This window comes from Monodelphis domestica, chromosome 3, assembly GCF_027887165.1.
Source record: "Monodelphis domestica isolate mMonDom1 chromosome 3, mMonDom1.pri, whole genome shotgun sequence".
Lineage (NCBI taxonomy): Eukaryota > Metazoa > Chordata > Mammalia > Didelphimorphia > Didelphidae > Monodelphis > Monodelphis domestica.
In genome coordinates this window covers 96,095,252-96,120,020 of record NC_077229.1, presented here as the reverse complement: position 1 = coordinate 96,120,020, position 24,769 = coordinate 96,095,252, and the positions used below count along the sequence as shown (strand labels likewise).

The 24,769-nt window shown below is 41.0% G+C and overlaps 1 protein-coding gene across 1 annotated transcript; it reads left to right on the top strand.

Annotated features, from left to right (window-relative positions):
* Nucleotides 1–1,874: 1,874 nt before the first annotated feature.
* Nucleotides 1,875–24,491, top strand: GCDH (glutaryl-CoA dehydrogenase). The gene is made up of 11 exons (XM_001377725.4): nucleotides 1,875–1,996; nucleotides 2,257–2,375; nucleotides 5,611–5,754; nucleotides 6,034–6,096; nucleotides 14,790–14,960; nucleotides 16,208–16,337; nucleotides 16,823–17,039; nucleotides 17,436–17,539; nucleotides 18,008–18,133; nucleotides 19,782–19,942; nucleotides 23,908–24,491. Exons 2-11 carry the CDS (start codon nucleotides 2,276–2,278, stop codon nucleotides 23,979–23,981), a joined length of 1,290 nt encoding a protein of 429 aa, XP_001377762.2. The 5' UTR covers nucleotides 1,875–1,996; nucleotides 2,257–2,275; the 3' UTR covers nucleotides 23,982–24,491.
* The last annotated feature ends 278 nt before the right edge of the window (nucleotides 24,492–24,769 follow it).

Genomic DNA, 24,769 nt, shown 5'->3' with positions numbered 1-24,769 from the left:
CACAAATGTTCTTTCATGGTCCAGATCAGATCTGACAAAAAACAAAACCATAATGGTTATGGGGGTGGAGTGGAATAGCATTTCCCTATATCTCTAAAGTCATAGGTCAGAGGCTAGGGATTGGACCTATGACTTTAGAGATATAGGGAAATGCTAGGTCCATGGTGGCGAACCTATGGAACAGGTGCCAGAGGGGGCACTCAGAGCTCTCTCTGTGGGGACACACACCATCATCCTAGCACAGAATTCTCCAGAGTTCATTACTAGAAAGCCAGAGGGATGCAGGGTTAGACTACTCCTCTCCCCTTCTCCATGCATGCCTGAGGACATTTCTCACATTACTCACATCTCTAAGAAGTTTACCATCACTGTTCTAGGTGGTAAACCTCCCCCTATCAAGGCATGTCAACAACTTCTCAGCATTTTCTACCCTTAGAGACTTGCTTAGAGCACTGAGATGTTAACTGACTGTCTCAGGGTCACACCAACAGTATATGTTGACTTAAATAGGTCTTCTGACTTGAAGTCCACTTCTTATCTGCTTTGCTAAAGTGCCTCTGAGTAGGCAAATCTGAATAAGCTCAGTCTACCCAATAAATTACTCTAGTGCTTAGAAAAGGGGCTGTTATGGATTCACAAGATGCCCTTTTATGAGGGGCCACTAGGTGGCTCAGGAGCTAGAGCACCAAGCCTGAATTTGGGAGGACCTGGGTTCAAATTTGATTTCAGACTCTTCCTAACTGTGTGAATTGGGCAAGTCACAACTCCATTTGCATAGTCATTGCCCTTCTGTCTTAAGAGCTGTTACTAGGACAGAAAGTAAAGTGTGTGTGTTTTTTAATGATTATATGATTCTATAATATTATCCACCTGGGCATTCTCCCTATTAGGAATTACCCCCAAAAAGTGTCTTTAGGAGACACTCATTGTCTTTAAGTTAAAATGAAACCTCTCAGTCTAGTATTTGCAATCAGGCTCTCCTCTACCTCTCCATATCACTCTTTATGTTTAAATCATATACCCACTTTTACCTGATTTTGGTATAGGGTGTGAGATATTGATCTAAATTTAATTTTGCCATATTGTTTTCCAATTTTCCCAGTTTTTATCAAATAGTGAGTCTTTATCCCAAAAGCTGGGACTAGATTGCTGAGGTCATTTACCCCAAGTTTATTTCATTGATCCACCCTTCTATTTCTTAACCTGTACTAGATTCTACAGTTATTTGGAGTGGAATTTCTATGTCTACCTCTTACTGTTGGATTTTATTGGTAATATATAGAAGTGCTGATAATTTATGTGGGCTTATTTTACATCTTGCAACTTTGCCAAAGTCTTTCATTGTTTCAGTTAGTTTTTTGGTTGATTCTCTAAATGTACCATCATATACCAAGAGTGATAACATGGCCATTTGCATTAATAAAAATGACCAACACTTCACATTACAAGCCGATATGTAATCGATTGCATTATCTTTCTCAGAAGTCCAGAGCCTCTTCCTCATCCCAGAGATCCCTGGGTCCAGTGAAAGGAGGAAAAGTCCGGGCGTCAAAGCCTCAGAGCTTCAACCCCGCCGGACCCCTGCCTGCCTACAGGATTCATTTGCTCTTTAGGAATAGAGTCTCTCCCATGGGACGCAAAAAAAACCCTCCAAGGATCAACGCAGCCCACAGGACGCCCCTATAGCGGACCAATGGGAGTGACAGTTAAAGGTTACCTCTTTCATGGCCAATCAGAACGGACTTCTGCTCTCTGCCCAAGCGCCTTCACTGTGCTAGGCTTGTTTAAAGAGGCCTGCTCTGTTTGTGAGGGCTATTAGGCTTCATCAGAGAAAGGTTAGCTATTGCCCCTTTAAGAAGACACACTCCCGCCCCTCTCAGTGCAGAGCCGCTTACATTCGGACCAATAAAGGGGCAGAAATGTGCTCCTCCCCCTTCAGTACCACTGAATTTTTGTGGTCCAGATCTAGCTGACTCTCGGACTTCGTAACCTACGGGTGATTCCCACTTGGATTTGGGCCGGGGGGAGGGGGTCGTTCTCCCGGGCCGAGGGACTGGAGGAGTCTGGGTTTGTGGAAAGTCGTATCCTCTCGGCTTCCCCTACTAGGGTTGAAGCTGCCATCCTGACCTGGACTCCAGTGCCCCTTCCCACGTTCTAGTCTTTCCCTCGGGGAAATGGGTTCTCGCTAGGACAGAATCTCGGGACTGAAGGCAGGCAGGAGACCTGAACCTTGAGTTTCTCTTCCTCCTCTTTCAGGCAGCCTCCCTTCCACCCCATGGCGCTGAAGGGTGTATCCACGTGGCGGCTCCTGAGCCAAGTCCACAGCCCAATCCTGGCCTTGGTGAGAGGCCGAACCGCCCAGGCTGCGACCCGGGGTGAGTAGGGACAAGGGAAGAACGGGGAGTTAAAGCTGGAAGGAAGCATAAGAGCTCACTTAAACCATACCCAGGAGGGAAAGACATCTGCTCAGTTAGTAACAAGCATCGACCCTTTCTCCAGTTTCAGTGCCCCTTTCACAGACTCCCTGGTCTATTAAGATTTTCATCCCCCGGGACACTTTTGCCCTTATGCAAGAAGAGTCCAGGGGAACCTCTGGACTTGACCATCCAAGAAAGGCAGTCAAGACGTTATAAAGAACGCTGGATTTGGGTTCAGGGTTCCCAGATTCAAATTCTGATTATGCTGCTTACTAGCTATGTGATCTTGCACTTTATTTTACATTCTCTGGCCTGTTTCCTTCTCTGTAAAACAGTTAAGTTGGTTAGTTTCTAGAGAGCAGAAAGTACCGCACTTTTGTAGGTGTTATTCCCCAGTGTGATACTTAATACAAGTTAGTTTAGGAGGTTAAAAGAAACTTCCTTTGTTGAAACATGTAGTGATATCTTCCTGTGGAACTTTAGACTTGTACTTTGGTGTCTCTTGGAAATGGCTAGGTGTTTTTAGTGGACCTAAATATAAAAAGAATGGGGGCAGGGAAGTATTCATGAATTTTATAGGCCAGCATAAAAGAGTGGCTCCTCCCAAAACAGTCCATTAGAGTGATAGTCAACCAATTTATCATCCTGTGAATCCTGGCTTGCATGATGTTCCAAAGAGTGTGTCCAAAGTATGATACAGTCTAAGTCCTAGAAAAGACCAAAATCTTCTTACTTATCTAGCTGATTGAGGCAACTCCCCTGATTACCTCCCCCTCTCAATTTGATTTTTGGAATGAATTCTCCAAGTCAGAAGTTCCTAACCTGGTGTTGGATGGATAGATTTCAGGGAGCCTGTTAACTTGGATGGAAAACAAAATACATCTTTATTTTCACTAACCTTCAACTAAAACAAAATGTAGCATTTTCTGCAGCTATTTAAAAAACATTCTGAACAAAGGTCAGAAGTGTTAGCAGATTGCCAAAGAGGTCCATAACACAAAAAAGGTTAAAAACCCTGCTCAGAGTCAGGTTCTTTTAGTTTCCCCCTCTCTATCTCGTCTCCTGTCTCCCTTCTTTCCTCTCCCTTTCTCCCCTGCCCCTCTCTTTCACATTCTTCTATATGGATCTACATGTGCCACTCCTTAGCTCAAAAATGTTTGGTGCTGATTATAGTCCTGCCTTGCATTCCAGGCACTCCAGCATCTAGCACCTCCCTTACCTTTCTAGTTTGAGTTACAGTCCTCCAACCAAACTGGACCATGTTCTTTCCAAACACCGTGGCACTCTCCTGCACTGAGCCTTTTCCCAAACTATTCAAGATGCCTGGACCTCTTTCCTTACCGTTCTTAACTAGTTAAATTCCTAGTCATCCTTTAGCACCATCCTACCTTAGACATTACCTATATATCTTTGACTCTGGGCAAATGACTTATCCACTCTATATCTCAGGCTCTTCCTCTATAAAATCAGAGGACTGGACTCTGACTGATAAGGTCTCTTACAACTCTAAATCTATGATTCTATGAACCTTCAGGAAGCTTTCCCTAATCTTGGATCCCCATCTTTTCCTCAGTCAACGAGCACTTACTTATCTGTGGCTTGTGTAAAGATATTTTGTTATTGCTCAATCTTTTCAGTCATGTCCAACTCTTTGTGATCCCATTTTGGGTTTTCTTGACACAGATACTGGAGTGGATTATTGTCTTTTCCAGCTCATTTTACAAATGAGAAAATTGAGGCCAACAGGGTTAAATGACTTGCCTAGGGTCACACAGTTGGGAAGTATCTGAGGCCAAATTTGAACTCAAGTTTTGCTGTATCCACTGTACCATCTAGCTGACCAGAAGCACTTACCAAGGACCTACTAGGTGTCAGGCACAGTGCTAGATGCTGGTGATATAAAGACAAAAGCAATTAATTAGATGTCATTGAGGAGCTTATATTTTACTCAGGGAAACAACAGGTATACATATAGATATGCACACATACAAAGCAGATACAGCATAACCTTGGGACAGAAAACAGTAGCAGCTGGGTGAGGGGGAATCAGGAAAGGTCTCAGGCAGAAGGCAGCCCTTGAGCTGTATCTTGACAAAAACCAATGATGCCAAGAAACTGGGTTGAGGCTAAGCCCTGGGGATAGGCAGAGACATGGAGAAGGGAAGGAAAGCTGAATATTGTGTGTGAGGAGCAACAAGAAGGCTATCATGGTTGGACCATCCCGCATGGTGGAGAGTAATGAATTGTTCGGAAAGGGTGGAGAGGTAGGGCAGACCCAGGGTATGAAGAGCTTTCCATACCAGCTAATCAGGCAACATTTATTAAGCACCTACCTTGTGCCAGGTACTTTGCTAAGCACCGAGGATTCAGGCAGGCAAAAGACAGTCCTTGCCCCGAAGGGGCTCCCAATCCAGTGGAAGTTTCTATGTGATTCTAGAGATAATACGTAGCTTCTGGATTTGATGCATGCATAGCACACTTTCTCTACTTCTGTAACATGTCCCAGTGAGTGTTATACTTATCTGGATTTGTATCATCAACATTCCAGGGTTTACAGCTCAGTAGGAGCGAGGACTATGTCTTAGGTAAATACCGACTCACCACGCTTAAGCACAGATATTCACAATTTGTTGAATGAATGAAGGAATGTCTTCATGACCAAGATGCATAAAGACTGATATTCTGTCTTACCTTAACTCTGTGTCCCCAAGTCTAAGCACAATGCTTTAGAAGTCTTTGATGAGTAAATGTATGAACAAGCCAGAATATGATGTCTAGTGCCTTGCCTCATCTCTGGCCCACTAGTCGCAGAATCTGGTCAGATTTCAAACCCTAACCAAAGCCCTGTGAATGAGTGGGTTGGGAGAGGAAGAGGGATAATTTTTAGGTGAATAACAGGGGCTCCCATTTCTGTAAACCATTCAAGATTTGCAAAGTTCTCGCACAGTGAAAAACAACTCTGATAGAGAAGATCCACAGGGAATATTATCCGCATTTTATGGATGGGTAAACTGAGACTCAGAGAGGTAAAAATGGCTTGTCCTGGGTAGTGCTTTTAGGAAGTATTTCAATCAAGAAACAAAGCCAGCTTTTTCTTTATTCAGAGTAGGAGAACAGAGCTGGGAACGGGTTGAGCAATGAGCAGAACTTCATTCCTCTTACCCTAACATCCTCTTGTCTTTGCCCCTTCAAGCTTCCCGCCCTACATTCAATTGGCAGGACCCACTTCTTCTGGAAGCACAGCTGACCCCTGATGAGATCCTGACCCGAGATACTTTCCGAACCTACTGCCAGGAAAAGCTGATGCCCCGGATTCTCCTGGCTAATCGGAATGAAGGTATTGGTCTTGGGTGAGAGCAAGGCCTCAGAGGAGGGTGGCTTCCCTTTAGCCCCAAAGATTGTCTCTTCAGGAACAATCAAGAATGGAGGCCCTTTGGGGTTGGGAATAGCAGAGAGCCTGAAGGTCTTGTCTTTTTCCCATAAGCCTTGGAAGACAAGATTGTCTCCCTAGAGACAAGATTGGAATCTCTCCTTAGGACTAGGGAAGGAGGAGGGGCTGGAATTAGGCCTCAGGTTTGTCCAAACATTTATGGACTGTGTTTTCTTATTCTTGTAGTGTTTCACCGGGAGATTGTTTCAGAGATGGGGGAACTGGGTGTGCTAGGTCCGACCATTCAAGGTAGGTAGAAGACATTCCAACTTTCTTCCTGTTTCTTGTCTCTCCCTGTGAGCTTGCTGTCTTGAACAACAGAGGCTAGGACAAAGTTTGGGTCTCTAGTTTGTTCCCAGTACAAAAAAATAAGTATTTATTAAGAATTTACTGTGTGCCAGTGTCAGGTTGGAATGAGAATGTATAGAGACAGTCTTTGAAATAGTACAAAATTTACCAAAAAAGTCCAGAAAATATACCCGTAGGCAGCGTGCAGGGTCTAAGAGGAAAATCAGCAACAGCACTTTTTTTGCAAGGAAGAGAGTAGTAACTTTTATAGGTATCTAAAAGTAACTCATACATACATCAACTATTTCTGATCATTTATTTTTCAGAATTGTCATCCAGTTGTTTCTCCATTGGTAATTTTACCAGGACTTAGATACATTAACAACATTGGCAGAACAATCTATTTAGGTTTGATTCAAGTAGGGACATCTGTTCTTAGAAGGAGCTAAAGAATTTTAGGTGATCCATAGGTATAGGTATATGCTAATACTGTACTCTGTTACAGTTTAACCCTCATTTATTCCTTGTAAATTCCTCCTTTTGATATTATTTTATAGTATCACTTTCTTTTTTTTTAATCCTTATTTTCTAGGTCTTAGAATTGAGACTAAGTATTGATCTGAACCCAGATCTTCCTTACTCCCGCCCTGGCACCCTGACCATATAGTATCACTTTCTCAGAGAGTTCAAATCTTTTCAAAAGTCATATTGACTTGTGATTATACACATATTTGTATAACCAACATGTCCAGAGCAGCACCATTAATAACAAAACTAATAATATTACAAGGTTGAATCAGAAAATTTAGAAAATGTTTACTTTCAGAGAATATCCCTTAAAATATCCTGTACCATTCCCTAACTCCCAAATGCAATTCACATACTGGATAATATTAAGAGTTTGGGTGAACATGTGTGTGACATTAAATTAATGTCTATTTAAACACTGAGTTTCTTATTCTTTCATTTGGGGGTTAGCTATGTAGTTCATGAAATCATCTGCTTCTGGAAGCATTTTTCCTTGGAAATTCTATGTCAGAGGGATCTGTTCTAAACCATTATCCACAAATTGTTCATTTTGGTCCATTCAGTTATGTGTCTCTGAATCACATCTCAGGGTCTTTGATCAGGCTAACAATTTAACAGTACCTGGAACAGGGGCAGCTGAATGACTTAGAGGATAGAGAGTCAGGTTTGGAGTTGAGTTCAAATCTGGCCTTCCTACCTGTGTGACCCTGGGCAAGTCATTTAATCCCAGTTGCCTAGCCCTTACTGCTCTTCTGTCTTGGAACTAATACTTCATATCAATTCTAAGACAGAAGGTAAGGGTTTCGAAACAAACCAAAACAGTACTTGGAAAGAACCTTAGTTTTGGGACATATTTGTAGAGGTCTTTCTTTCACTAGTTCCATTTTTCAGATTCCAAGCTACCTTAATGCTGCATAAACCCACTAATGATAAAACTTGGTATGATTTAATGGGATCTTAAAAACTCAGTCACATTGGCTTTCCAGTAATTAGTTCATGTGATGAAAGCCAGTTTAAACCATATAGAATTAACCTTAAAAACATCAGAGCTATAGGAAGAACATTACATTTATCTACTTGTAACTCATCTGAAAGTTCAGGGAGTTTCAGTCTTCACCTCTCGTTTTTCCTTTTATCTTTACCTGGCCCCTGTATGTGGTATGAGTAAGTCTGAGGAAGGGTCTTAGAGGAAGAAGATCTGTGAGGACCTGTCTTTGTAAAATAATCCCATCTGTCTCTTGAGAGACAGAGATTGAGAGAGAGAGCCATAGAGAGATGGCAAGAACTTAACACGATTTAAAAAGTTTCTCGACAACTAATTAAATTAAATAGTTGTATCGGTAAAAGCGTCAATCCAACTTGAGATCCTATGGATAACAATAACTAAAACCTCTCCAAAGCCTGTGTTTTTAGGCATTTGGGTGGTAGACTTGTAGATATCTATAGATATTCAAATGGAAGTGAAAGAGATGTAATAGTTTTCTGTTAGCCCCAAGATAAAGTTTAAAATGGATAATTATAGGATCACCACTTTTCCTTGACCTTTTCCATTGTTTTTCACTGGCCCAACAGCCAAACTTCTAAGGCTGCTGGTACAATTACAGCTCTCATGAGACCTTTAAGTATATACTTTGATCCGGTGGAAGACACTTAAAAACTAGCCATATATATCTTAGTTCTCAAGTGGAAATGGTATAATATTGTGACTTTTCCTGAAGTAAAGTGTACTAATCCATTAAAAATGAAAACTTTTACATATTTATCACATCACAGCTTTACCCTATCATCATATCATTCAGTTAAGATATAATACTATGTAGACATAATCTTATACATGAATATATAACTATTAAACCAATGAACAAGGAAATGACAAGCCTGAGAACTGATTTGTCTTAGACATCTAGGCTTAGAAGTTAAAAATTACTGTCATAAATTCAGAACAACAAAATCAAAGCAATAAGTCCTGTATATTTGCATTCCATTTTAGGAGAGCAAAGATTCTCATTGATTGTAGCATTAAAATCCATTAAATTTTTTTTTTAATTTGCAGTTCTCTTGACATTTTCAAAGAAATTTATTCTGACAAGAGGAAGGACATGGTTTTACTAGTAGCTACTATTCCCTTGGATCTAAGCCTAATATCATAGACTGAATTATCTTAGGTATACGAGGACAAAATTCAATGAACTCTGATTTCAAGTGAAAGTCTTAGATACCTTTTAGAACAGTCAGTCCTATATTCAAGTTCCATATTATTCACAGGGCATAATAGCCAGTCTCAGAATCATCTAGGTGGGAAATATTCCTGTTTGGAAAAGAAATATCATAGGAGGGAAACTGCTTCAAGAGGTCTTGCCATTACCTTCATAAAGATTTTTTCTCAACCTTCCTAGTCATCCATGTGCACCAATAGTATTTTTCAGTTGGTGCTTCCTTTTGAGTTGTTCCTGGCATTTTCCTTTGAATGATGGGAGTATCAGTTTAACACTAGTTACATCTGTGATCAAAACTCAGAGCAAAGAGGCAGCTGGGTGGCTCAGTGAATTGAGAGCCAGGCCTAGAGACAGGAGGTTCTAGGAGGTCCTAGGTTCAAATCTGGCCTCAGACACTTCTCAGTTGTGTGACCCTGGGCAAGTCACTTGACCCCCATTGCCTAGCCCTTACCACTCTTCTGCCTTGGAGCTGATACACAGTATTGACTCCAAGATGGAAGGTAAGGTTTCACTTCACATATCAAGTTCCACTACTTACAATTTAGAGCAATGTATGATTGTTTTTTTTAAATAATATTTTATTTGATCATTTCCAAGCATTATTCATTAAAGACAAAGATCATTTTCTTTTCCTCCCCCCCAACCCCCATAGCCGACGCGTGATTCCACTGGGTGTCACATGTGTTCTTGACTCGAACCCATTTCCATGATTGTTGTTTTTTATGTGGCAATAAGTTAGTTAGCAATAAGTAGAAACATTTATTTTTGTACTTAGTAAGTACATACAAAATTTTTTCAAAAGCATTCATTCAACATCTTTCTTTTCTAGTTTAATAAACATATCCTGGTATAAAAATCAATCATTAGAAATTAGGAAAATAATCACATTCTAGATTTTTACATATATGGTGAATGCATGACAGTTCAATCAGAACCCAGAAAAACACTGAACTGGCTACTGTTGACCTGGAATTCATAAGGTATTGCATTTTAACGTCAAGGTTAAAAAAATCCTTTAAAATCTGTTGATATTCAATTTAAAGATATAACATCAATACATATTATTCTAGGTGTAATTTCATAATTTTCATAATTAATAGACAAATAATCATATAAATCACTTCTACACTAGAAGCAAACTTGTAAATTATCCATCACTTTGTGAGTAATTTGTATTGGAAGAGGGAATCTCAGTTTCTCAGTAAAAACATTTATTTTTTGCCAGTTTATGAATTCTAAATAAGGCATTCATTAATCATAACATTCTTTTAAAAATTCTTATCTTCCATTTTAGAACTGATATTAAGTATCAGTTCCAAGGCAGAAGACCAATAAGGAAAGGTAATTGGGGTTAAGTAACTTGCCCAGAGTCACACAACTAGAAAATGTTTGAGAGCAGATTTGAACTCAGCTCCTCCTAACTCCTGGCCTGGCTCTCTATCCAGTGAACCACCTAGTTTGCCTCTAGCCATAGCATTCTTATAGCTCCTTGCTAAGGCTGAAGATTCAGACTTGACAAATCCCCCCCAAAATTTATAGATGATAAGAATTTACAAAGGCTTTTGTATTTTTCCCCAAACACAAAGTAATTATTACTATTATTCATTTTAAAACAAAATATGCCCAACTAAATACTTGACAGTTTTACTTAAAACAGGCACAACATAAAACTAATAGCAAATCATGTGACATTCTAAATTACCTTACATAAAAAAATTTCACTCATCTAACAGTTTTGATCTTTAAAAAAATCACTAGTTAATTGGTGATTTTGCTTTTTGATCTAAACTCTTAAGTTGGAAAGAAGAGTTAATAGTAGGAGGTTCACCAGAGAAGGCTTAAAAACTGCAAAATCTGTTTGCTTTTTTCTTCCTCTGCTTTTGGATTTCATCGTAGATAGAACTTTTAAATTGGTTTTAGTTCTGTTTATTCACCTTCTTTCCTTACATTAAAACAATAAATCTATCATTCAAGAGAAGAGAGAAAGGGGTCTGCTATTTGTATGTGCCCTAGTACTGGGGAAATGCAACCCCAAACTTACTCAAATTTTTAATCCACAATTTGGAAATTCATGGTAAATAGATTTTCTTTCAGTTCACAAGTTTGCATTTCTCTAAATTTCACAAAGGGGAGAGAATCTCCTTCTTCCCCATCTTCTTTTTCTCCTTACATTCCCATCCTGACCAGTATTAGGAGAGATTATGTCTTTTGAAAAGTTTGAAACTTTCAGCAGAAAAAAAGTCCCTACTCTTATCCTATTGGTTCTTAAGATAATCAGACTTGTTCACAAATAGTTTGCCGACTTAGAGACAAAAGTGGATCTAATGGACTCAGACATGGACATAGCCATATCTTGGGGATGTTATGGGGAGGGTTAAAAGGAAGGATTAAACAAGCTATATGTATATAAAATAAAAGTTTATTTACCTAAAAGGAGAAAGAAAGGGACTACCTTACTTCTAACCCCACTGCAGATATTAAAACCCTAAACTTTCTAAAATTATCTTAACCTAACTAATTAAAAGAACAATTAAAGTTAGCAAAGGATTTGTAGGGGCAAAGACAACTGGGGCCCAAAGAGATCTCACAACCAAGAGGCCTTCTTTGATCCAGACAGCAGTCTCAGAATGAAGAGTCCTCACAGGATTCAGGAGGGGATGAGGATTAACACACACACACTGTCCACCAGTGTGGGGTAATCACTCACTCAACCACTCCTTCCAGCTGGTCCAATTTCCTGGCAGCTAAAGAAAACAGCTTCCCTCTCCTCCAGAGTCCACCAGCTTTCTCTCCAGCAACTGCCTGTGTCCAGTCCCAGTCCTGGGAGTTCTGAGTGGAATGTTGGTCTGCAGGGTCTCATGCTGTCAGCTTTCTCTGTTATGCCCTGCTCGAAATTCCTAACTACAGAGAACATGCATATAGGGGAACATGTCCTCAGGTTAAGGCCTGTAATTTCTCCCTTATCAGCCAGAGCCATAGTAAATGCCACAGGCATTTTGGCACCCTGAGGACAGTGAAGTGGGGTCCAATTAAATTGAGAAAAAAAGCTGTGGATTAGTGATATAGCTCTAATCTTGGCATCCCATCTTTTTCATGGCAAAGTAAATGGAAAGGCTTATTAATATTGAATCTTTCTAATGCTAGAGGAGATGCTTTGGCTCTCTTAAGGTTAAAAGGGCCTGTTCAGGTTTTCTTTACATTCTAAGGCATTAGAGAAATTATTATGCCGCATCAGAATTAAAGACTAATATGGCAGCTAGGTGGCTCAGTGGATTGAGAGTGAGGTTTAGAAGGGGGAGGTCCTGGGTTCAAATGTGGCCTCAGATACATCCTAGCTGTGTGATCCAGGGCAAGTAACTTAACCCCATTTGCCCAGCCTTTGCCTTTCTGTCTTGAAGTTGTTACTAAGACAGAAAATAAAAGTTAAAAAAATTTTTTAAACCTAACAATTTCAGGAAAGGTGGCAATCCACTGTCTCCAGTAGCCTTATCAAACTGAAAAAATTGTGCAGCAATTTTTTAGTATGTGCAGTCCTCCTTCTTAGAATTGGTCTCTTTGGAGGACAATACATCCTTTCCATTTTCAGAGAAGAAACATCCTATTTATTTCACCTCTAGCAGGCAATATTGTAGCTGGTCCAAGGATACTTCACATCCTTGTGTAGCTAAGAACTTAAGCAAAGCAAGAGTTTCAATCTTATTTTGTCCTTCAGTTTCAGAAGTTATCAATAAATCATTTTCATATTGAAAGGAAGACCCTTTTGGTAAAAAAAGCAACTTTAAATTTTCTTTCAAGATAGTAGGGGATTCATGAAACCCTTGAGAAATTCTTTAAGTAAAAGCAAACAAGAATTTAGATTCTTCAGTTAATAGAATGGAAAAGAAGCCAGAACATCCTTGATCCTTGAAAAAACTCATCCAGTCAGAGGTACAGAAGTTATAATGGTAACAGGATTAGGAACAACAGGAGTCATAGGAATAACATTTATTTATAGCTCTTAAATCTTGTACAAACTGGTTGACCTTTATTTATTATAACCTAATATCCTTCTTTTCTTACCAGTAGGGTAGGAGTATTACATGGGGGACTTTATTAATAACTCCTTATATTTTTCTAAGTCTTCTATTATTGGCAATATTCCTCCAATTTGAGCTTCAAACAAAGGATATTTCTTAACACATGGCCATGGCTTATCTTTATAGTCATAAATTGGCACTAGTTATAGTTGGCTTAATTCCTCTTATCAAGCCAGTATCATTATTATTATAGAATCGATTTCTTTAACTTGGGTTTTTTTTCCAACATGAAGTGCAACTGCCCCTTTCCCCTATCTCCCCCCTGAAACCAAAGGCATATAGTAGCCACAGCAGGTGCCTTTCCTCCCGAGAGTTCCCAAAAAGAAACTTAGTATTTATGGGGGCAGCTGGGTTGCTCAGTGGATTGAGAGCCAGGCCTAGAGACGGGAGATCCTGGATTCAAATCTGGCCTCACACACTTCCTAGCTGTGTGACCTTGGGTAAGTCACTTAACCCCCATTGCCTAGCCCTTACCATTCTTCTGCCTTGGAACCAATATACACAATACATCTAAGATGGAAGGTGAGGGTTTAAAAAAACAAACAAAAAAAGCAGTATATGCCTTTAGGCATTCTGCAAGAGACCATGAAATTTTTTGATCCAGGTATCAAAGTAGTAATCCAAAAGTAATTTGAGCATGATACAACTATTTCTTCAAAATTTATTTTTCAGAATTTTGATCTAATTGTTTCTTCATTGGAAAGTTTTTGTCAGGATTTATATACATCAATAATGTTGGGATATAATTGACAGAACAGTCAGTTTAGGTTTGGTTCAATTATATGCATATCTGTTCTTGGCAAAAGTGAAAGAACTTTAGTTGACTTCACCCTAAAATCATACCATGTTACAATTTAACCCTTATTTATTCTTAACACATGGCATCAGAGATCTCTTTGCCAACAGTTTGCTGTCCTTCATGCTGGACAATAATTATTGACAATGAAGTTAGCTGGGAGCACATATAAATTTCAACTTTTTTAAGAATTGTGGGGCTGGCCAAAGGGCTTTAAAAGAATGCATGTCCTTTGATCCAGCAATACCACTACTGGGTCTGTATCCCAAAGAGATAAAAAAAATGGGAAAGGACCTGTTTATACAAAAATATTTATAGTTGCACTTTTTGTGATGGCAAAAATTGGAAAATGAGGGGATGTCCTTCAATTGGGAAATGGATGAACAAATTGTGGTACGTGATGGTGATGGAATACTATTGTGCTCAAAGGAATGATGAGCAGGATGATTTCAGGGAGACTGGAAAGACCTGCATGAACTGACTCGGAGTGAAATAAGTAGAATCAGGATAGCATACACAGTAACTGAAACACTGTGGGATGATCAAGTGTGATAGACTTTGCTGTTAATAGCAATGAAATGATCCAGGACTATTCTGAAGGACTTATGAGAAAGAACGCTATCCACCTCTAGAGAAAGAACTGTGGGAGTAGAAACACAGAAGAAAAGCATATGATTATCACACGTTTATATGGACGTGTGATTTGGGGTTTTGGTTTTAAAAGATTATTACAAAATGAATAATATGGAAATAGGATTTGAGTGGTAATATATGTATAACCCAGATAGAATTGCTTGTTAACTCTGGGAGAGGGCAGGAAAGAAGGGAGGAAGACAAGAATCATGTAAAAATGGGAAAATGTTGGAAAAAAATAGAATTGTGGGGCTGGGGATTGGGTCTGAGCCATGGGCTATTCATCTCCATGGGCCAGCCCGAGGGTGATAGAATGATTTCTATCAGCTCAGTGATTGTTCTCCTCCAGAAGTTCCTGGGGATTATGGACCCAGCCTATCTGATGGACTGTGCTTGTTTTTCTAGGGTATGGCTGTGCTGGAACCTCAAATGTAGCCTATGGACTTCTGACTCGGGAACTAGAGCGTGTAGACAGTGGCTTCCGGTCAACCATGAGCGTCCAGTCCTCCTTGGTCATGTTCCCCATCTATGCCTATGGCTCTGAAGAGCAGCGGCAAAGGTTCCTGCCCCGACTGGGTGAGAGCAGTGCACTTGGAATAGAAGAGTCTTCATCCATCTTCCTGAGCCCACTGACCCTCCAAGGGCTCCTTAGTCTCTCCCTTATTGACTGACTCAGATGCCTTGATCTTTCTAGAACCTCCTAATCTATGTAGGACCCTGAACTTCCTTGGACCCTAGTGCTCCATTCCCAACTGACCAGCCATGGAACCCTAATCCCCCTCCTTTGCTATAGAAAAGAAAACTTAAGGGCTAAAAGGATAGCTATCTTCAAATATATGAAGTGCTATCACATGAAGGAGGGAGTAAATTTTTTTTTAGTTTTTCCAGAGAAGCATAACTGGGGTAAAGAGTAGAAGATGCAGAGAGGAAATTTCATACTTGATTTTGGGGAAAACTGTCTAACAATTAGAGCTGTCCAATGGATGCTCAGGGAGGTAGCTGGTCCCCCTAGAGGTCTCCAAGCAAAGGTTGGGTGACTCCCTATTGGGTAAATGATGTGTGGCACTCTTATTCGAGTTTAGGTGGGTCTAGATGGCCTCTGAGGTTTCTTCCAAGCTCAGTTTCTAATTTAACCCACTCTTCAAGGATCCCTGAGTCCTTTCTCAGCTGGCCTTCCCTGAGTCCTTTGAGCAAGAAGCAGCCTTTTCTAGTCTTTGAAGTCAAGAGATCTGGATTCTATTCCTGGCTGTGTGACTGGACAAGATAGTTAACTACTCAGGGTTTCGGTGTTACTATATACAAAATAAAGGAACTGAATTAGATAATGTCTAAATTCCCTCTCAGACCTACCAATTCTTTGTGGTCTACTTTTGTGAGTCCATTACTCTTCCTGTAATTCTTCTCTCCCCACCCCATTCCCTTCCCACTATCTGGTTTTAGATCCCAAACAAGTCTTTCTGAATCTGCTGACCCACTATGGACTCCTGAGCTCTGCCCTCATTAATATACCCCAAAATCGGATTCAGATTCCCAAACCTGCCAGCCCTTCAGTGATCCTCTTCCTGAGACCCCTAAGCATTTTCCCAACTAGTTAACCCATGACCCATAAATTTCCCCCCTTGACATCAATCCTGCTGATCGACATTCCCACCACCAGTCTCCCCAGGATTATTGAATTTCATTGGTGCCTGCTAGTTAGAACTTTGCAAGTTCCAAGAGCCGTGGAGATACCTGTGGAATGGGAATTATAGGGAGGTGATCTGGGGAAGGGGAGAAATTCCTTGGGGAAATAGGAGTTCTATGACAATGGGTTTGATTGACAGCAAAGGGGGAAATCCTGGGCTGCTTTGGATTGACGGAACCCAATCATGGAAGTGACCCAGGCAGTATGGAGACCAAGGCCCGATACAATGCAGCCAGCAAGACCTATACCCTGAATGGCTCCAAGACCTGGTGAGAGGGTGAAGGGGTGGGGAGGGGGCTCCCTCCTGGCTTTGATGCTTATTGACTGAATAACTTTGGACAAATTCCTCTCTAGAACTCAGGCTCAGTATCTATAGAATAAGAGGGTTGGACTACCAAGATAATGGTTTTAGGTCCCTACTGGCTTCAAATATTTTTTTTAAACCCTTACCTTCCATCTTGGAGTCAATACTGTGTATTGGCTCCAAGGCAGAAGAGTGGTAAGGGCTAGGCAATGGGGGTCAAGCGACTTGCCCAGGGTCACACAGCTGGGAAGTGTCTGAGGTCAGATTTGAACCCAGGACCTCCCATCTCTAGGTCTAGCTCTCAATCCACTGAGCTACCCAGCTGCCCCCTGGCTTCAAATATTTATCATCCTATGAAGGCTTGAAGAACAGGATGGATGGGTCTTTGGTGGTGGAGAACTTATTGGAGAAGGGGATCTCGTCAAAGCTATTCCCTATCCCTTCCCTTAGGATCACGAATTCACCTGTGGCTGACCTATTTGTGGTCTGGGCTGTGTGCGAGGATGGTAAAGTGCGGGGCTTCCTGTTAGAGAAGGGGATGCGTGGATTGTCAGCTCCCAAAATCGAGGGAAAGTTTGCACTTCGGTCCTCAATCACAGGAATGATCCTTATGGATGACGTGGAAGTACCCGAACAGAATTTGCTGCCTCATGCATCTGGCCTTTCTGTGAGTGACATCAGGGTCAGAAAAAGGACAGGAGAGGAGGAGGGAGGCTAGTAGGTAATAGGTATCCCCAGGCCCTGAGAATGGGCATGAGGATAATCAAGGTCTATGGAAGAGGGGAGATTTGAGGGGTTTGGCATGATATGGAAAAAAGGGCATTGGATTTAGGGAGGGGACATGAGTTCCAAACCTGACACTACTACTCACTCTTTGACTTTGACCAAGTCATTTAGCCTCCTTGAACCTCTGCTTATTTCTCAGTAAAATAAGATTAGGCTAGATGGTTTTTAAGATTCTTTCTAGCAATTCCCTAGATGAGGATGTTCCAGTGTCCTATGAAGACCCACCACCAAATCCTTGCCACAGAAAGGTTGCTCAGCCCCTTCTCTCTTTCCACAGGGCCCCTTTGGATGTCTGACTACAGCTCGATTTGGCATTGCTTGGGGGGCACTGGGTGCTGCAGAGTTCTGTATGCATACTGCTCGGCAGTACACCCTAGACAGGTAACTGGAGCTGGGACCTTTCTTCTCCATTCCTCCTCTTCCCTTCACCCTGGGTAGTACCCGAGATGGCCCCAAAGTATAAGTCTGATCAGGGCAAGTTTCCTGGAGGAGATGGGTTTGGCCTGATTGTAGAAGTGGAGGGGCTTTAGAAAGGCATGACAGAGTCTAGCCTAGGGTTGGAGGGGAGCACGCCCAACACTGGAGGGGTGGGAGTGAAGAAGAAGATGAGAGCCTTCCCCGTGGCGATCTTCACTGCAGTGGCTGTGATGGTTGGGCAGGCTTCCTAGGGTTCTCTGTCCTGATCTTGGGCTCCTCAGTTGGAATATTGCAGAAATGCATCATTTTGCCTCCAAGAAGTTTTCCATTGCTCCCTCAGTGCCTTCTTCCAGCCACCTCAAGGCCTGTGGTCTTTTTTGATATCTCTATTTGTTCTGCTTTTGCTTCTTCTTCTTGCCCTCATATATCCAGGAAGCAGTTTGGAGTCCCATTGGCTAAAAACCAGCTCATCCAGAAGAAACTGGCTGATATGCTCACAGAGATCACCCTGGGTCTACATGCATGCCTACAGCTTGGGCGCTTGAAGGACCAGGACAAGTATGGGGCTCGGACCAAGGCTGGGTGAAGGGCTGGCCAGGTAGAGGCTGGCTGCTTTGGGGCTAACTAGGTCCACCAAGCACAGTAGGTGAGGGACAAGAGCCGTTGGTTGTGAAAGCATCTATATACATTAAGCCGGCACGTTAGCACCATAGCCTAGCAACAGCCCTTCAACTACATGTTGCCCTCTCATAATGTACCTTCTTTCCTTCAGTGTGATTCAAGAAACAGTTTTTAAGCCTGTGCAAGGCACTGCAGGGTGGAAAGGCAAAAATGAAATAGTTACTGCCCCCAAGTCCTCTTCCTCCTTGGCAATACATAGTTACAGATTGGTAAATACAAAGCACCTCCGAAGTTATGCAAAGTACATTTATCCCTGAGGAGACCCAGGAAGGGTCACATACAAGAGGAAATACTTAAGCCGTGGGCCAGAAGCTAGGAGCTCTAAGAGGGTTGACGATCCGTTTTTAATTAGACTAATAGGCGAGCTTCTTAAAAATTCAGGGAGGAAGTAGGGACATGCTTTGTGGGTAAGTGATTTGCCTCAAGGTGACCAGCCCCTGTTGGGCAGTTTTTCATAAGAACTTGATGGCAAAATCTTTCTCCAAATGATCCTTTATGTAAACTTAAGTTTTCTTGAGTTTGCTTAGCATGAAGAACAGCCATACACAAACATGTCAGTTCCTAGGAATCACAGGCTTTCCATCCTTTTTTCTGGAGATGAGACATTTGCATTAGGTTTATTAAATTAGCATAAAATTATGGTAATATAGAAATACAATCTAAAGTGTATGTACACATTACATGCTCTAATAAATCTATATTTAAAACTCACATACCCCTTTGTGTACAGAGATCATAAAATAAGGACAGTATTGGGTAGGTTTATTTTTTTAATGAATTTTTAAAATGTATTGAGGAACTCACTAAGGCAAGTTTTACAATGCCAACTCCCTGTCATTCAGAACCAGAGTTTTGAGGCTCCCACACTTGTTGTGCATTGACTGGCCTGTGGCTGCCTCCTTGCAATATCTTGGGATGCAGAGAGCCCAATATCTCCATGCCAAAGAAGGTGGCAAAGTACAGGGCTCACAGTCAAGATGGGGACAGAGAACTGGTTCCAAGATTCAGTCTCTTGTTCTTAAGAGATTTTTTTGCCCTGCCCCAGGATGTCATCGAGTTCTTGACTCCAATGGGAAGGGCCAAGAAGGGACCTTAGAAATCACTGGGTCCAATCCCTTCCTTTCCTATATGAGGAATTCAGTTTACCAAGTATTCCCAGATTGTTGTCTATCTAAACCCTTGTTGTGTAAGGTTCCATGCTTAGCACTGATGCTGGTATCAGGCAGCAGTGGGCAGCAGTAGTGGTGCTATCTAGCCAAATCATTGTAATATGAAACAGGATCTGAACACAACCATAGGAGAGAGATACTGTGGGGATCCAGGGAAGGGGGAAATCACTTCTAACTAGGGATGGAGAAGAAGGTTTCCCCAAGGAGGCAGCTCCTGACATGGATAAAATTTTGACAGATAAAGGCAGGGACAGTTTGGATTTAATTTAGGAGGTTATAGGGAGCCATGGAAGGTGTCAGAGTTTCTCCTTCATCAGTCTAATCAGTGGGATTAACTGTGTGTGTGTGTGTTCTAGGGCCACCCCAGAAATGGTTTCATTGCTGAAGAGGAACAATTGTGGCAAAGCTCTTGATATTGCCAGACAGGCCCGTGACATGCTTGGTGGGAATGGGATTTCTGATGAGTATCATGTGATCCGGCACGTCATGAACTTGGAAGCTGTAAACACTTACGAAGGTGAGGACCCTGTTCGGAGGCAGACAGAAGGCCCGTGGCCTCCATGATTCTGAATAGGTCAGTGAATTGGCAAAGGAGAGAGACTTGGATTCCAGTTTTAGCTCTGCTTTTGACATTGGGCAAATTGATGACAAATGTTGACCCATAAAACCAGTGCATGTCCAAAATAGAATTGGTTGGTTATTTGTCCCTAAAAATCCCTTCCTCCAAACTTCGCTTATTCTGTTTGGTGTACCGCCATTCTAGTCACTCAGGTTTGCAAGTAAGGTGTTATCCTGTACTCTTCTCTCTCCATCAAACCCCACAACCAGTCTTTGCCATATCTTACCGATTCAACCTCCATGACATCCCTTGTATCCGACCCCTAGTTTAGGACCTCCATCACTCCTTGTCTAGACTATTTCATTACCCTCCTAATTAGTCTCTTTATTTCCAGCTGTCTCTCTCCATTCTGTCCACAGGCCTGCCAAACTGATATATAGTAAATCTCTGTTTTAACAGTATTAACTCTCCTATTCAAAAATTTCCAGTGGCTCCCTGTTGCTTCTAGGATAAATTATAGAATCCTAATCCTAGGTTTTAAAGTCCTCCACAATCTGGTTCCTGTCTGCCTTCCAAGGATACTTTCCTAATACTCTTCTTTATCCATGCTATCTATGTTCAGATCAAACTGGCCTTCTAGCTACTCTTTGCAGTCATTTTTTGAGAGTTTTAAAGTTTTAATTCTGAACTTTACAAACACCAAGAAAGATTTCCATATATAAAATAGGACAGAAAAAGGGAATGCTTTGTAAAATAAAGAATTCCTTTTATGTATAGCTTGCTTTAAAAAAAAAAAAACCCTAACCTTCCATCTTAGAATCAATACTGTGTATTGGTTCCAAGGTAGAAAAGTGGTAAGGGCTAGGTGACTTGCCCAGGGTCACACAACTGGGGAATGTCTGAGGTCAGATTCGAATCTAGGACCTCAATCCACTGAGCCACCCAGTTGTCCATGTATAGCTTGCTTTTTTAAAAGTATATGATAAATTTTATTAGTTTTCAAAGCTATGCTGCTTGTGTTTCCTTCTCAACTGCTTTCTATTCTCTTCGATGCATTTAAAAAAATTCTTCAATGGCCCTTTCTTTTCTTCTTTTTTTGGTAATGCTGTTGCTTGCTCCCCTTTCCCCTTCAAATACTCTTCCCAAATAAAGAAAAATACAATCCTTGTTGCAAACTAATATTGTCAAGAAAAACAAATCCACCTTGATTCCTCCATCAGAAGGTAGGTAGCATACTTCCTTTTGAGTCCTCAAGAGATTGGTCATTTAACTGGTGAGAGTTCTTAAGTCTTTTGAAATTGTTTTCTTTATTAATGTTATTGTTACTGCATAAATTATTCTGGTTTACGTATCTTGTTGTGCATCATATAAGTCTTCCCAGGCTTCTCTAAAATTGTCTCTTTCATTTTTTCTAATGTCACAAAAATATTTATTCTCTCAGATGTATATGCTGGGCAGCTAGGTGGTAAAGTCAATAAATCACTGGGTCTGTGGTCAGGAAGAACTGAGTTCAAATCCACTCTCAGATTATATGATCCTAAGCAAATCACTTAAACGGTTTCAATTTCTTTATTTGTAAAATAAAATGGAGAAGGAAATGGCATAAAACTCCAGTACCTTTGCCAAGAAAACCACAGAGGGGGTCACAGAGTTGGACACGACTAAAAGGCCTGAATAATAATAGCATATTTATATGCCATCATTTCTTCACTTATTCCTAATTGATATACCAGTTTTTTGCTTTGACATGAAGAGCTGCCATAAGTAAATACATGTCTTTTTCTTTGATATCTTTGATAGGCCTAGTGCTGTTATCATTGAAGCTTGTACATGACATTCCAGCTCCAGACTTCATAGGTGGTCCCTAATCTCTACCACCCTCTCTCATTTCTGCTCTTAGAATTGCTGGATTCATTCCCTCAAAGAATAGCTCAGGTGCTGCCTCCTTGAGGTCTTTCTTGATGCTGCTCCCCCAAGTCATTAATGCTCTCTCCCTCTTTAAATTACTTTGTAATATTTTGCATATACTTTGTGATTACACTTTTGCGTACACGTACACCATAAAATATAAGCTCTTGAAGGTCTAGCAAATATTTAGTTTTTAGTCTTCATATCCTGAGTGGCTATCACAAATGCTTCTCATGTAATAAGAATGAAATAAATGTTTGTTGGATTGAACAATGGGATGTTGGGATATGAGCAGAACATTTTAAAACAATTTCATAATTGTCCCCTGTGGTTCATTTTCCAAGGATTGTATCTTTGACCTGTTAACCCATAGGACCGTTTGTTTTTTTTTAAGATTTTTTTAAACATTGTTTTATTTGGTCATTTCCAAACACTATTCATTGGAAACAAAGATCATTTTCTTTTCCTCCCCCCGCCCTCCCCTCCCATAGCTGATGCATGATTCCACTGGGTATCACATGTGTTCTTGATTCGAACCCATTTCCATGTTGTTGGTATTTGCATTAGAGTGTTCATTTAGAGTCTCTCCTCAGTCATATCCCCTCAACCCCTGTAGTCAAGCAGTTGCTTTTCCTGGTGTTTTTACTCCCACAGTTTATCCTCTGCTTGTGGATAGTGTTTTTAGATCCCTGCAGATTGTTCAGGGACATTGCATTGACCCTAATGGAGAAGTCTATCACCTTCGATTGTACCACAGTCTATCAGTCTGTGTACAATGTTTTCCTGGTTCTGCTCCTCTCGCTCTGCATCACTTCCTGGAGGTTGTTCCAGTCCCCATGGAACTCCTCCACTTTATTATTCCTTTGAGCATAATAGTATTCCATCACCAACAAATACCACAATTTGTTCAGCCATTCCCCAATTGAAGGGCATCCCCTCATTTTCCAGTTTTTGGCCACCACAAAGAGTGCAGCTATGAATATTCTTGTACAAGTCTTTTTCCTTATTATCTCTTTGGGGTACAGACCCAGCAGTGCTATGGCTGGATCAAAGGACAGACAGTCATAGGGCCTTTTTTTGAAAATAAAATTCTAGAGCTAGAAGGGGCCTTAGAGATCTGGTTCCATCTTTTCATTTTGCAAAAAGAAGAAATGAATTCAAGGAGAAGTGAGTAGCCTAAAGTTACAATGATTCATTGGCATACTTGGGACTAGATCAAAATCGCCAGAATCCCAAGCAAAAGCTTGGGAAAAAGCTAACTAATTGAGGATAAGTGGGGCATAATATGTGTTTCCTGTTCCTCATTGTATTAGGAATAAGCCCCAACACTTTTGTGGTGGACACAATAGCTCTTTTGGCCTTGGGCTTGCTAGGGCAGGAAGGTATGATTATAGTCTGGATTCGTGTGCTGCCTGAGGCTAGTTCTCAAGATTAAGGGATTCATGTTGGGCATATGACACTAGATGTGATGTGCATTCAGTCCTGTCAGAAGCAGGGGTATTTACCCATTGTCGACTCTTCAAAAGTCAGGGGCTGGGGGCAGCTGGGTGGCTCAGTGGATTGAGAGTCAGGCCTAGAGACGGGAGGTTCTAGGGTCTCAGACACTTCCCAGCTGTGTGACCCTGGGCAAGTCACTTGACCCCCATTGCCTAGCCCTTACTGCTCTTTTGCCTTGGAACCAATACAGAGTATTGATTCCAAAATGGAAGGTAAGGGTTTAAAAAAAAAATCCAGGGGCTGTGTTTGGATGTTAGGAACCCCTCTGCTTTCCATTGGCCCCTATTTCCAAGTGGTCCCAAAGGCTCTTCCCTAAAGGCAGGCTGACTTCCAGTCTGATTGTGGCAGGAGGTATTGACTACAACAATTCTGATCACCATGTGAGTTGGAGCCTTTACATCAGATCGTCAGAGATGTCAATGACTAATAGAATAAAAAACTGGCAAAAGAAGACTCTTAATTTTATCTACTCTGAGGCCAGCTAAAACAATCTGCTTCTCTCAATTCTCTTTCTTCAGGTACTCATGACATCCATGCCCTGATCCTTGGGAGAGCTATCACGGGAATTCAGTCATTCACTAGTGGGAAATAAGCCTGTTTTATTTAAGAGCTGATGAACATCCTTCAGAAAAAGTAGTCATTTCATCTTGTGTGAAGTCTGCTTTTCTGGGAAAGTGGCTATTACTTTCCTTTCTGGAAGATGGAAATTGAAACTGAAGAAACGAATTTCTGTAATCTCAATGTGCCTTGCTCTAAAATCAACTCTTCTGTTAAAATGCTGAAAGAATGTGATTGTACACACTATGCCATGCCCTTTCAACTCACCAACTATGATTAATTTTATATAACTTGGGAAACAAGTGGTTTTTTAATTAGGGGGTAAGAGAAAGAAGAATGAACTTCAGAGCAACTTCTGTGAAGCTGCTGATTTGTAACTGAGTTAACTAAAGTCTCTCACCCAAACTTATAATGCTTCCTTGCTCTTATGCCTTCCGACCCCACTGATTGCTCACTCATTTCCAGGAGTATTATTCAGTGTCCTGGACTTGGGAGCAGATTGGAAACAAGTGAATTAATAAAGACCATGTGTTGCTGATCAAAACTGTGCCCATGCCTTTTAGTTCTGAGTAAGAAAAAAGAAAGGAGGATTGCTAGAAAAGTAAGATTTTTTTGTGGGGGGATCACTTTGTAAGACAGCTAAAAATACTAATTAGTACCCATATTTCTCCCAACATACCCTAGCTTTGGCATTTGTCCACTTGATAATTTGTGGTTTTTTAAAATAAGAATGTAAATTGCTGAAGTCCTTCAAGTCTGATTTGTTCCAGTGTTTAGAGGATTGAATGGCATAGAGATTCTAGGAAGAACAGGACATTGTGG

Excerpts from the sequence above, each read along its gene's own strand:
- GCDH (XM_001377725.4), top strand. The coding sequence starts at position 2,276 with ATGGCGCTGAAGGGTGTATCCACGTGGCGGCTCCTGAGCCAAGTCCAC. Across the intron at positions 17,540-18,007 it reads CGGCAGTACACCCTAGACAG|GAAGCAGTTTGGAGTCCCAT; the intron begins GTAACTGGAGCT and ends TCATATATCCAG. Across the intron at positions 18,134-19,781 it reads CGCTTGAAGGACCAGGACAA|GGCCACCCCAGAAATGGTTT; the intron begins GTATGGGGCTCG and ends TGTGTGTTCTAG.